General features: G+C 40.4%; 2 protein-coding genes across 3 annotated transcripts; both read right to left on the bottom strand.

Moving 5' to 3' along the window:
• Positions 1 to 1303: 1303 nt before the first annotated feature.
• On the bottom strand, positions 1304 to 5390 carry LOC116265021 (tyrosine--tRNA ligase, chloroplastic/mitochondrial). Of its 2 annotated transcripts, XM_050080689.1 has the most exons (2): positions 3752 to 5390; positions 1304 to 1704 (listed from the first exon to the last, which is right to left on the bottom strand). In XM_050080689.1, the coding sequence occupies exons 1-2, from the start codon at positions 5221 to 5223 to the stop codon at positions 1596 to 1598; spliced, it is 1581 nt and encodes a 526-aa protein (XP_049936646.1). In that variant the 5' UTR covers positions 5224 to 5390; the 3' UTR covers positions 1304 to 1595. The 2 variants fall into 2 exon arrangements, with proteins under 2 accessions (XP_049936646.1, XP_031501394.1); XM_031645534.2 differs by lacking the exon at positions 1304 to 1704 and having other exon boundaries at positions 1739 to 5388.
• A 1564-nt stretch (positions 5391 to 6954) lies between these two features.
• Positions 6955 to 11073, bottom strand: LOC116263761 (20 kDa chaperonin, chloroplastic-like). The gene is made up of 6 exons (XM_031643536.2): positions 10914 to 11073; positions 10657 to 10840; positions 9280 to 9459; positions 7862 to 8017; positions 7408 to 7485; positions 6955 to 7283 (listed from the first exon to the last, which is right to left on the bottom strand). Exons 2-6 carry the CDS (start codon positions 10819 to 10821, stop codon positions 7110 to 7112), a joined length of 753 nt encoding a protein of 250 aa, XP_031499396.1. The 5' UTR covers positions 10822 to 10840; positions 10914 to 11073; the 3' UTR covers positions 6955 to 7109.
• Positions 11074 to 12464: the final 1391 nt, after the last annotated feature.

The following is a 12464-nucleotide window of genomic DNA, read 5'->3' as shown; positions in this document are numbered from 1 at the left end:
TCCAACTTATCTTTCGATTGAAACAAGAATGAAATAAAAAAAGTCTATATTGTATCCTAATCTGGCATGAATTGAATCTTGAATCTCACTCCGACTTTTAAATACACAATTGAATCCGGATTGCATTATGATACTTTAAAAAACTGACGTTTAAGATGTATGAATGTTAGATATAGGATACCTATCTAAAACTTTATTTCAATCTCAATTCGATCGAATATTTACTCATAAGGGTCATTTGAACAATTATAATATATGGTTGAGAGAAAAATAAGAACAAAAAAGTAATAAATATTTGCATCATCTATTATTAGTTCATATTTTTTTCTCCTTGTTTTAGTTCTCAACCATCCATCACCATAGATCATCAGAAGAATTTTAGAGCGACTCTCATTGAAATATGTGAAGGAAAAAAACTCTCCCATAAACTCGCCTGAAAGCGGTCAACTTGTGGTAGATAAGGTGGTGGAACCGTCATGTTCGATTCAACAAGCGATCATAGTAGGGTGAGTTTTCTTCCTGTACCGAACCGAGTAGAAAAAGATACTACGTACCGAACCGAGTAGAAAAAGATACTACTCATGGACGTCAATGTCGTTGAAACTTTTTGAATTCATATTGAAAGGAAAGACCTACGCAAAGCAAAAAAGGGGAGGAACAGATTAAGTAGCCCCCACACTTTGCAGTGTGCTCCACCATGCTCAGCCACTTGAGCCCACTCAATGACTCAAGGCTTTGTCAAACACTTCATTGTTGTGAGACTTCTTGGCGAGTCAACGGCCCACTTTGATTTGGTAACCCATTCAACCGTCGCCAAACGGCAGGCACAACGGTTAAAAGAATTGGGTTCGTTGACTCCAAGTCCTTTTCAAGCGTTGACTACTCCCATGGTGTGTGTGTATGTATAATATATACACACACACAGAGAGAGCGAGAGAGAGAGAGAGAGAGAGAGAAGTTACATGAAAATTCTGTGAGATGCTTCTTTCAGTGCGTTAACGTCACCGAATGGCATGATACATAAGTGCAGTCTCCATTAAGCTTATAAAAGAAACGCGTAGGTTCATGCACTGAAGATAGTGGAGACCAACATGCATGTTGCACTGTTAAGCTATGTAACAAGGACACAGCAAGAGAGAGAGAGAGAGAGAGACGCGGAGCAGAAATACATAAACCTTGTCTCTGGGTAGGCAAGGTTGCACTCTGCGTTTGAACTCCCAATGTTCTTCAACTTAAAAGTCTTTAAGTTAATCCACATACCTAAGCATGTAGAACTCAACTAAAACTTACAGATTCGCAGTAATAACATAATAAGTCGGTGTTTGATTCTTTAAATAGAATTTAAGAAGGCACGTTTTCTGCATCTTTTACTAGAATAATTCACCACCGATTACGAAACATTCTCACGGTTTCTATTTCCAGTGTTTGGTGTAAAAACACCTTAACATGCTGTTCCTACTGCATTAAATCACTGGGCTACTTTCTCATTGAACTTACTAAAACACGGTTCCTGGCTTGTCTAGTTACTCACCGCTTTGCTTCTTGAGCACATTGCTTCCTTCACCTGTAAAAGTAAAATCTTGGCATTATGCTCCTTATCTGACAGTCTCCACGTACGCGAGAAGGGCGATCCTTGGGTTCCTTGCTGCCGTGAGAGGTGCTCCTTGTATGCATGGCAGATCGCTTAACTCCAGTGCAGATTCCCTACGGAAGGACCAGGACCTCATGCCATCAGAATGTACCACCTCTGGGAATCAAACAGAAGACATGCCACCCCTAGCTACACATCATTTGCCGAGGGGGGAGAGAGAAAGAGAGGTAACGTAACCACCCCGCAGAAAATGACCTGATAGGTCGATCAGGTCTGACAATGGACCAGCATGGGAAATGTTCTGGAAATGTATCTTTTCCATTTGCATGAATTATATATAAAGGTTTGTAGTTGATAATTCTTTCCCCAGCATATATTAACTAATTGCCTTTCCCATGATTTACTATCCTTAATTTTGTGCAGCTCGTCAAATAACTGTTTAGCAAAGAAAACTGCTGATTGAAAAAAAGAAAAAAACGAAAAAGACAGGTCACACCAGTGGGAAAGCAAGAAGAAACCACTGAAGCAGAAGAGTGAAACTTGAACCAATCCAAAACTGAATGATAGACAATTATTAAACCAGTTCCTTCAGAACAGGCCAATTGTGTTAAGCTAAACAAAGATCAAAGCGTAGAAAGGGATAATTTTATATTTATGAACTTGTATATAGGCATGTATATAGTATGAAACTATCAACTCTGGTCATCTAAATTAAATTGCAATTATGATCACTTAAGTCTCAACTTGTGCTGACAGACAAGAAATCGAACAAGTTATTTAGCTTTAAGCTCAGAAAGTATGAGAAGAATCCACATAAACCACCCCTCTCACTCATTTCTTGTGATAATATTCACAGTCCACTCTGAGTGAGCAAGGATAGTTCATTCTTGATTTTCAGCTACAGTTTTCCCTGTTATCTGTGGTCCTCCCCAACATAAGAAAGAACAGCTAAAGCAGTTGACACTATACGAAGATAAGTAATAGATACTAACAACAACAATAATAATAATAAACAAAGGAAAACATACTCTCATTTGGGCAACGTAAAACCGGTTTGTCAAACAAGGATAACCTTAAATAGCTCTTGCAGTAACTGTGTTGTCTTCAACACTCAGGACAGGAAGCTACCATCTTTCTTTTATATGATTCTCTTTGTGCCCTTTATTCATAATTTCCTTCAAGTCGAGGCTATGTCAAAGAGATGGAAGACAAAATGGGCTACTCAATGAACGGCACAGTTCCTAGGGCAAGCAACCACCAAGAAATAACATTTCATAAAGAATGAAATCAACTTGTACCCTTGAGATATCTAGACACATGAACATACCACTGTTTCATCTTATTAGAACTTAATAATTCAAGTAAAACAATCGGAAAAATGCAGTTTATTTTATAAAAAATGTGCACCCCACATCTACTGCAGACTGCTTAGCCACTTGGACATTTATACTCATGTTTGACCACACGAAAGCGTATGTCATGCAATCTCTAGAATCTAAGGCAAGCAACTTGGATGGTTAAACCGCATCAAAATTTTGTTCATGTTACTAAGGCCACAACATACCTGTCCACGTGGTTGAATCAATAGGAGAAATGCAATGAGCAGATGAAAATCTATGTTGTATCCTGGATCCTCCTCTACATCAATATCAGCATCGTTGAGATCATGCCAGCTACGGCTATCGACACAAAGTCAGCTTTACACTCTATTTTTTCTGTTGAAGCTAACTAACAATCATTTTACCTTCTGCTTGCTTCAACGCTCAGTTGATTAGGCATTAGCAAGTACATATTTTAAAAGGCAAAATCAAGATACGTGTTTCAAATCTTGAATCCAACTGTAATTGAATCATTCATTTGTCATAATCTGAGATGAACAGCCCACTAACCATGGTTCATTACAGGAAAACCACACTAACCTCTTGTAAATTATATGAAATGAACCAACCAATCTACTACTGCTCATGCCATTTTATACAAAAAGAACGAATAAATCTATGCATATAGGAACACGATCTCATATTTGACCTGTAAGAACTGCTAATAAAGAATATTGATAGACATAATTTCCTGTTTCTTAGCCCCATAATTTAATTAACGATAGAATGAGTACATGATTCATGAATAATGAAACAAAACCACAAAAATGATTATGATAACCTTATCACCATTTTATTCTTCTTGCCAGCTGACAATAAAATCACCTTTCCCTCAACAATATCGTCTTCTTCAATCACCTTATTCTCACTATCGATCCTCCTATTGTTCAAGTACAATCCCCCCTGTTTCAATAGGCGGCGGGCAGCTGACTTGCTGGAGAGCAATCCGGAAGAAACAGAAACATCAACAAGAGAAGTATTTAGTACTTCGTTGTAAGAGAGTGCACATGATGGCACATCCTCTGCAATATCTTCAATGGTCCTTGAGTCTAGTTTTGTCTCGGCTCCAGGTCTCAATGCCTCTGTTGCATTCAGGGCTTCCAACAATCCCTCATCGCCATGGACAAATCTAGTCACTTCCTCTGCCAACCGCCTCTGTGCTGAATTGGGCACATAGCCGTCCTTTTTCATCCCTTCTTCCAATTCCTCAATCTCTTCCATACTTAAAAAAGTCAGAATCTTCAAAAAACGTACAACGTCAGCATCCGGAACCGAGAAAAAATACTGATAAAATTTGTAAGGTGACAGCATCGATGGCGATAACCAAATTGCCCCGCTCTCTGACTTCCCAAACTTGGTCCCGTCACTCTTCAGTAGCAGAGGAAATGTAAGACCATATGCACCATCAATCTGCAGAATCTTTCTTATCAATTCAGTACCAGCAGTGATGTTCCCCCATTGGTCGCTCCCACCAATCTGAACTTTCACTCCCTCATTCTTAAACAGGTGAAGGAAATCATACCCTTGCAACAACTGATAAGTTAATTCAGTATAGCTCATTCCTTCATCTGAATTCAACCGCTTCTTCACACTTTCCTTAGCTATCATCGTCCCTACTCTTGCGAATTTCCCGACCTCCCGGAGGAAATCCAGGAGCTTAAAATCCTTCCACCAATCATAATTGTTCAATATCGTGACAGCACCTCCGCTACCCACGTGCAAATTCAAATCCTGCCCCCTACTGAAGATTGTATCCAGGGTTTTTTGTATTCCTAGAACGTTTTTCGCAAGAGTTTCTTCGTCAAGGTCGGGTCTTTCCACGCTCTTACCAGAAGGGTCACCGACTCTTCCAGTAGCACCCCCAATTAAGGCAACAACCTTATGCCCACATTTATGAAACCATGACAGAACAATAATACCAATCAAATTCCCCAGATGCAGACTTTCTGCAGTTGGGTCGAAACCACAATACACTCTCAGAGGATTGAGAGAGGGATTAGAGGAAGCTGACCTGATTTCCTGGCTTGTAACGGATTCAAGGAGGCCTCTTTCTTCAAGTATATCAATAACATTGGGGTTCCTGCTGGGTACTCGCGCGGTGCTTGAGGTCCGAACTGGTTGGGTTTGGGACTGAACGATTCTGAAGTATCTGGAGGAGCGAACGGGCCTGAAAAAGTAGTGGGATTTGGGGGTTTTGCCAAGAGAGAGAGGGGTGAAGTGGTGGGCGATGAGGTTCCTGGAAGCAGCTAACATGGCGGACGGGCTTGTGCTCCCAGAAGCACTACTCTACCACTCGTTAAGAAATGCTAGATGAAGGCAAATCGTGTAAATCACGACATTCGGTCGGCCGATATAACCTTCAAGAACCGTGATGCTGAATGAAATCGGAAATAACGGTAGGTCATTCCGGTGCTGACGGCAGTGAGCCTGATTATGTTTAGTAAGATTTTGCTTATTTCATATATTGGCTCTAAATATGCATGCTGATATTTCATACGTACACTTTCCTTATATTTATTTCGTTTGCAGTCAGAATGGATTGAAAAAATCACGCGAGCATTTATCAGCAAGCTTGTGAGCAAGTACTTTGCAATTATAATCATTGGTCCTTTAGTTGACAGCAGAGAAGCTCCGACGGACAAAAGTTTCAAGCTTAAGATGACACTCTCATCTAACGCAATTTTATGACAACTTCGTTTTATGAAAAGTTTTTTAATGAGCTATAAAAAACCTTGCCTTTTGTCTCGGTGATGCTCTCAAAGCCTAGTTTTTGAATAAGATGACCAAGCCTTTTCACACCGTTTTACAAAACCAAGTTTTGTCAAAACTGAGTTTTCTTCTAACCCAGTTTTGATTCTAGCCCAGTTTTGATTCTAACCCAGTTTTGATGACACCCAAACACTTCAAAAACGTAGTTGTTGAAAGCAAAACCAAATTTTGACTCCAAAGGTCTTGGCCTGTCATTCAAACACTGTTTAAAAACCGACAGAATAACCTGCCTTGTTAGATGAAGAAGAGATGAAAACCCAAAAAAGAACAAAAGCTTTCTAGTTATTAGGTCGAAGTCATGTTGGCTGCATGGCTTCAGGTAAAACGTAAACTTTCTAGGCATCAATTTGACTAGGGCTTCCTATCTACCACCGGAAGAGGGTCTAGAGAAAGCCCGAGGTTTGAGCAGCCGCTTTTCTGGATCAAATCGTAGCAGCTGTTTCCAGTAGGCTGAGCTATTCGGGTTGTGTCTTACGACTGTTTAGGGTTGATCATGGAACTCAACTTGGACCGTTATTGTTGCTACTCATCAAAACCTTAGGGAGGCGCAGGGCTATAAAAACTGCCTGATCCAGATCAATTTACATAAGCGTACCACTTGGAAAAGAACATGATATTTAATCTTAATCAATATCCCATGCGCTTCCCACAACACAGATGGTAAGAGAAATTTGAGGGACATGGAGTTAAGGATGCTTGTGTTACAAGTTTTCCCATGATCTTATCATCCTTGTAAGGCCTGGTGTCCGCCCACCTTAAATTCAAATAAAGTTATTTAGTCAATAAGGTTTTGCAAAAGTTGCTTTGCTGGCAAACTTCATGGCATTCCTCTAAAGCATGCAATAGTTGACACTTCGATCTGTTCTAGAAGTTTTCAAGTTCATAAGAATCAAGACACGCATGTGTGTCTTGCTCCTACGGTTCCCTGAGAAATGTTTCCGGAAAGGCCTAGCATAAGATACACCACACTTGTGCAGTTACACGTCATCACGGAAACAAATGATCCAGGGCCGTGCAGCCTGAAACCATGACTACACAAAGAAGCAGAAAGGCTAGACATGGGGTCACCGGCCGAGTGGGAGCAATCTACAGCTGGTAGGCAAGCAGCGTGGTTCGATCCCCATGAGAGTCCACTGGTGCAAAAGAAGCATTAGGAGAAAGTAGAGTCTCCCCGGAAACATGCCATAATATTAGGAGAGAAAAAAAAAGGAAAGGTAAGTAGAAAAAGCCGCATTAGCAATTGATAGAAACAGGATGTCACTCAATAACCCTCGTACATCTTTATGTTGTACCTTCCTTGACCCCCAACTTCTTCTACCCTCGATGAAAATCACAAAGAAATTGGGAAAAAGCCTTATTAAGTTGCAGGCTCAAGATAGAACGGCCATGACGTCGGACGCTCTTAGAGTAATGTACTCCGTGCCATCACTGCCCTTGAAGTCGTTCCCTGCGTATTTAGAATAGAGAACGGTGTTCCCAGGAGTGACTGACAACGGCTTCCGGCTACCTTCTTCATCCAAAGGTCCCGGTCCGACGGCCACGACCTGTGTGCATCAACAGCAGCTTTAATTCCTCGGGAGATACAGAAAAGAGACAACGAAAGCAAGAAAAATGGAGCCTTCTAACGTTCAAAGACGTGATTAGTACAATAGGATAAGCTTAACCCACCGTGCCAATTGAAGGCTTCTCCTTGGTTGCCTCGGTTAACAGCAAGCCTCCAGCTGTTTTCTCCTCTGCTTGTGCGACCTATATGACAAGATACAGGCTTCAGCATTCGTCTAGTTCCTCAACACATCATAATTCGTGTCCATTGGCTATAGAAGCCACGCCTATACGGGTGACACGCTTGCAGGGGAGAAATATGGTAAGGGACCGGTAAAGGGCAGGCAAAGGTTCTCTAACATGTCTGAATTCAAAAAATTGCGACAATAGAATAAGAACATGAGTCCTCTTCCCTCTTCGACCAAAAAATAGATAAAGTTGACTATACAGAGAATATGACAAGAGTTCGGTTCTTTTGGGTTTGAGGATTGTCCTAAATTAGCTGGCCTTGGGGTCCAAGCGTGATTTAATTCTTGCATTTTCCAATTTTTTCGTATGATGAATGTAAGAAAGGGCTAACCTTGATCAAGACACGGTCATTGAGAGGTTTGAGATCCTTTATCTCATCGGTCTCAAGAATGCCCACAATGTCGTCCTCCTTCAACAAAAGGTGATTGGTTCCATTAAACTCAATCTCAGTGCCAGCGTACTTGGAGTATACAACTTGCGCGCCAGCCTATTCCAAAAGAAGAAGGCAACAATTAGCACTGGAACATGTATATTAGGCTATTATCTACTCATTACATGAATGCGTGTCAATCAACGCCACATAGTAACATAGTAGAGGAAGTAGTAACCAAAATCAAAGTAACCTATCCTTCACCTAACAGAACTTGCAGCTGCTTGGTAGTTGGACCACATTATATAGCAGCTCTTTAGTATAAATTATCAGAAGCGAAATAAACTATTAATCGCCTATCATAAATTTTAGGTCAAAGTAGCATAGGTTCGTATTAACAAGTACAAAGATTATTTAGCCAAAAAGGAGAAAAAAAAAAGACCTCCTCTTAAATACACGCACGGCATTTTAAATTATACAGGTTCAAACTTCAAACTCGTATTCTTGCACAAAGTTTTAAATAAACTAAATTAGTAGACTGTACATCACTTTTAGTTCTTCTTTAACAGTTGAGATATCTGATGAGATTGCAAGCTAGAAGCCATTTGATTATCATTACCAATGAACCAAACTTCTATAAGCTCTCACTTCCCAACATCATATCAACTAATTCAAATTTTCCAACACTTCCAAAATTTTTTGTGCAGAAGATCCTTGTCGAATGTACATGACAGATTGCACATGCTCCAGGTATCCTGTAGCATATGAAGCAACGGTAAAACTTTTGTTAAAAACCACACCAGTCTAACAATCATCTTCACCTTGTGATAAACTCACGGCAGGAAAACGTGCTAAAAGCCTTATGGCACTTCCACTATCAGAAGAACCTAATCCTGTTAGGTTACTGAACTACCATATAAATTATTCTGACCAAAACTTGAGTCACCATTTTCCTCAGAATCCTCAAGCGGGTCCAAGTCCCACTGGTAAGGAAGCTTCTAAAGCTCTTTTACGATGTGGTATTCCACTAGATTCAAAATGCTACTATGTTCCAAATTACAAAGATTAACCGTCAGAAGTCAGAACCTTCAGCAAGTCACGATTTGAAACAAATGTCCTTATATCAATGTTGGAACCTCAAAGCACCATTTCGACTCACTTTTGCAAAGATTAAGAAAAAAGAAATCTTCAACCAAAAGAACAGATTAACATCATGCTCCTGGAGGATCCAAGCACAGTCTTCATCAAGTAAAAAGATGCAAGCATGCAAAGAACAATATTTTCCTTTGAGATACTAAATCTCCTTGTAGTCGGTGCACAAAAGGAAAACACACACACAGACAGAGGGGGAGAGAGAGCACCACAACTGTGGCTAATACCTGAATTCCAACTTCAATTTTGTTCTTGCCAACAGTTCTGCCCTCGCCAACAGCCACAACCTCGCCCCCTTGAGGCTTGGTCTGGGCAGTAGAGGGGAGAAGGATACCACCAACCGTCTTCTCTTCCACAGCCTTGATTTTGACAAGGACACGATCACCCAATGGCTTGACACTGGTATACTGTTAAAGCACAACAATTCAAGTAAATTACATGGAATATCAAAACTTTCAATAAAATAATAGCCATACATCAAACAATGAGAACAAGCCTAACCATCACACTAAAGTGATAAACCAATTCATGACCAAATCATAAAGCTCAGAGCAGAGCACCCATACAAATTGCAAGAGCAAACTACAATGGGAAAGCAAACAATAACAGGAATCACAGGGACTAGAAAAGCAATACATCCGTACAAAGGGAGAGGTTGAGAGACATGCTTCTAAAGGGAAAACGTACAGAATAGGAATGTAAGAAACCATAACGTGCAAGAAAATATGACCTTACCAAAGAACAACAACAATAAGACTCAAAATGGCTGGTAGATAGAGAAGCTAACAGCATAAAAAAATTTGCAAAAAAGAAATCAATTGCAAGTAGAAACTTGATATCAGCAGTGAAGGTTGAGGAAGCAAGCAACCACCTACCACTGACATGATCAGTAAAAAGCTAGAAGCACATTTTCTACAAATACATGTTGAAGACATGTGCATCAAATTTTTAAGAAATAAAAAGCACTCCTCCACCGCTGCATTGAGAAGTTCAAGGGGAACAGACTGTACAATAGTTTGAAGGGCAGCCAATAACTCAAGAAAATAAGGCACACATAGTAAAGAGAAACATAACAATCACAAGTAAAATCCGTATCTTCTCAAACCAGATAATGAAGATTCACCAGATAAAAGTAACGTTAGATATCACATACAGCTAACCAGTCGGAATAATGTATACAAAAGATACACCCCGCAGACCAGCCTTCCTAGTAAAGTAAATGCAACCCACACCGACAGACCAAATTTTTTTGTCCTTTACAGTGGGGTGTAGAACACAAAGTCCAATACAAGGGACAGAAGAAGTTTAAACAACTCAAATCCTCCGAGAATGTTACCCATGCCTCTTCAACAAGAGCAAAGTCTGAAGCAAAAATTACAGAACTTCTCATTCACCAACCAACAGTTTCAAACAATTCTAACAGGGGCTAGTAGAAACTAAAAACGTACATCGCACAAACTAAAAAAAAGTCTTCGTCAAACAAATTCCACTACATAATCAGCCATCGACAACCGTACAATGTCATGAGAAGCATCAGCAAATGAAGACACCAGAAACCTCAATTTTCAGCAATTTGAACGCCAGAAAAACCAAACCTTCCATACCTTAGGCGCAACAACGGTCGCGGCCCTCACAGCGAGCCCTCTGAATGAGCGCTTTGCGAGACCTACACTGCTAGGGCTGAGAGACGCAACCCTAATCTCCGACGGCCTCAGACCTTCGAAGGACGACAGGGTAGCAGAGGAAGCACCGAACCGGATGCTAGCCATGCCGCAAGGAGAGAAGGATCTGCACAGACAGAGACAGTGTTAGGGACAGAAGCAAAAGCCAAAGAAACGAGAATTAGGGCAGAGAAACGAACCAGAGATAGAGAGCGCGAATGCGGAGTGAAGAAGCAACAACGAAGAGGACGACCAGAAAGATAAAACCTAAAACCCCTCGCTTCACTGTACCAGCATCCGCCCTTTATTAGCACCGTCGCCGGTGTTGAATTCCCGTAATGCCCGTCGCCACTCAAATGGAGCAACAAATTATTCCTCTTCCTCCCAGCGTCGTCATGCCATTAGGTGATCCGGTGAAGGGCAAATTTGATAACTGGCTAATGGAGAGTTCCAGAAGCTCGTAGCCCATTCCGTGTCGCGGCAGGAAGTCCCACTCACGGCCTCACGTGATAAGGCGTCGATGGAACGGAGCCCGTCGGACATACGGATATCGGATATCCGATCGATTCGATTCGAAAAAATCGGATATGGATAAAAATTTAATATTCAATTAAGAAATCGGATCGATTCGGATTTAATAAATGACATTCGATTGGATTCGGATTCGGATATACATGAATACCGGATCGGATACGGATTCGGATCGAATACGAATTCGGATCGGATACGAATTCAGATCGGACTCATTTTTAGACAAATATCCTCTATCTAATACTTGAAAAATGGCAAAATCCGGTTCAAAATTCGAATTTGGATTCAGATATAAATATAAAAATCGGATTCGGATTGTAAAATCGAATTTTGGATTCGGATTCGGATATGACTTTGCTTTATTCGAATCTAAATATATAAATATCCGAAAAAGCGGATATGGTTAAAGATGTATCCGATCCGTTGACATCCCAAACATGACATCCCCTCATAGAACTTTTACCCGATTATCGATCGGAAACCGAATCCGCTTAGTTCGATTTGATTAAAGCGTCGGTCTGCAAGTTTTGAGTTCGAGTCCTCGGGCCAAACCCGAAATCCAACAGGAAACGGTCCCAGTTAAAAGAAACCTTACTTTCACATTTTGTGCTTAAATTTGCACTCTGACGGGTTCAAAAATGGAAATTGAAGATGCTAGTGTGCATCTCATTGTGGAGCTCCACGTATTATTGTCTAAAAACTATTAAAACAGGAAGATTCATCCATTGATTTTGAAGCGAAGTAGTTCAAAACAATTAAGAATTCCACAAACAACCAGATTGTATCAGCTGTTTCTCCAGTAAAAGACAATGACATCTATTACCATGGGATATCTATTACCATGGGATTTGGTTCACCACAATAGTAACCTTAATTTATATATCTCAGATAATATAGACAATTGCCCAACTGAAAAGCCAACCAGGGAACATAGTCAAATTGGCAGCAAACTGTTAAAGGAACAAACAACAATTCTTTTCATTCACTTTAAAAAAAGGGTTAGAAGCAACAAGAAAAAAGACAATGATTCACGTGGTTTGGAGCAATAATCTCTTACATCTACGATCACACAAATCTTTATTATTCATACATACACAGATGAACACAGACACTCAAAAAAGAAGACAGAAAACTGTGGTTCTCCTCTCAACATAAGGATTAGGGCAAAACTCGTATTTGTATAAACTGACATAAATATCCTTACATAAGAGTGTCTAGTA

This window comes from Nymphaea colorata, chromosome 11, assembly GCF_008831285.2.
Source record: "Nymphaea colorata isolate Beijing-Zhang1983 chromosome 11, ASM883128v2, whole genome shotgun sequence".
NCBI lineage: Eukaryota > Viridiplantae > Streptophyta > Magnoliopsida > Nymphaeales > Nymphaeaceae > Nymphaea > Nymphaea colorata.
Note: the sequence above shows the minus strand (reverse complement) of the source record. Positions and strands in the feature narration are given on the sequence as shown.

Bases quoted from the DNA above. Each gene is read 5' to 3' on its own strand.
- LOC116265021 (XM_050080689.1), bottom strand. From the start codon at position 5,223: ATGTTAGCTGCTTCCAGGAACCTCATCGCCCACCACTTCACCCCTCTC. The intron at 1,705-3,751 runs GTTATCATAATC...GTCCTTCCGTAG, and splicing joins AAGAATAAAATGGTGATAAG to GGAATCTGCACTGGAGTTAA.
- LOC116263761 (XM_031643536.2), bottom strand. From the start codon at position 10,821: ATGGCTAGCATCCGGTTCGGTGCTTCCTCTGCTACCCTGTCGTCCTTC. The intron at 7,486-7,861 runs GTTAGCCCTTTC...CTTGTCATATAG, and splicing joins ATGACCGTGTCTTGATCAAG to GTCGCACAAGCAGAGGAGAA. The intron at 7,284-7,407 runs GTGGGTTAAGCT...TGATGCACACAG, and splicing joins AGAAGCCTTCAATTGGCACG to GTCGTGGCCGTCGGACCGGG.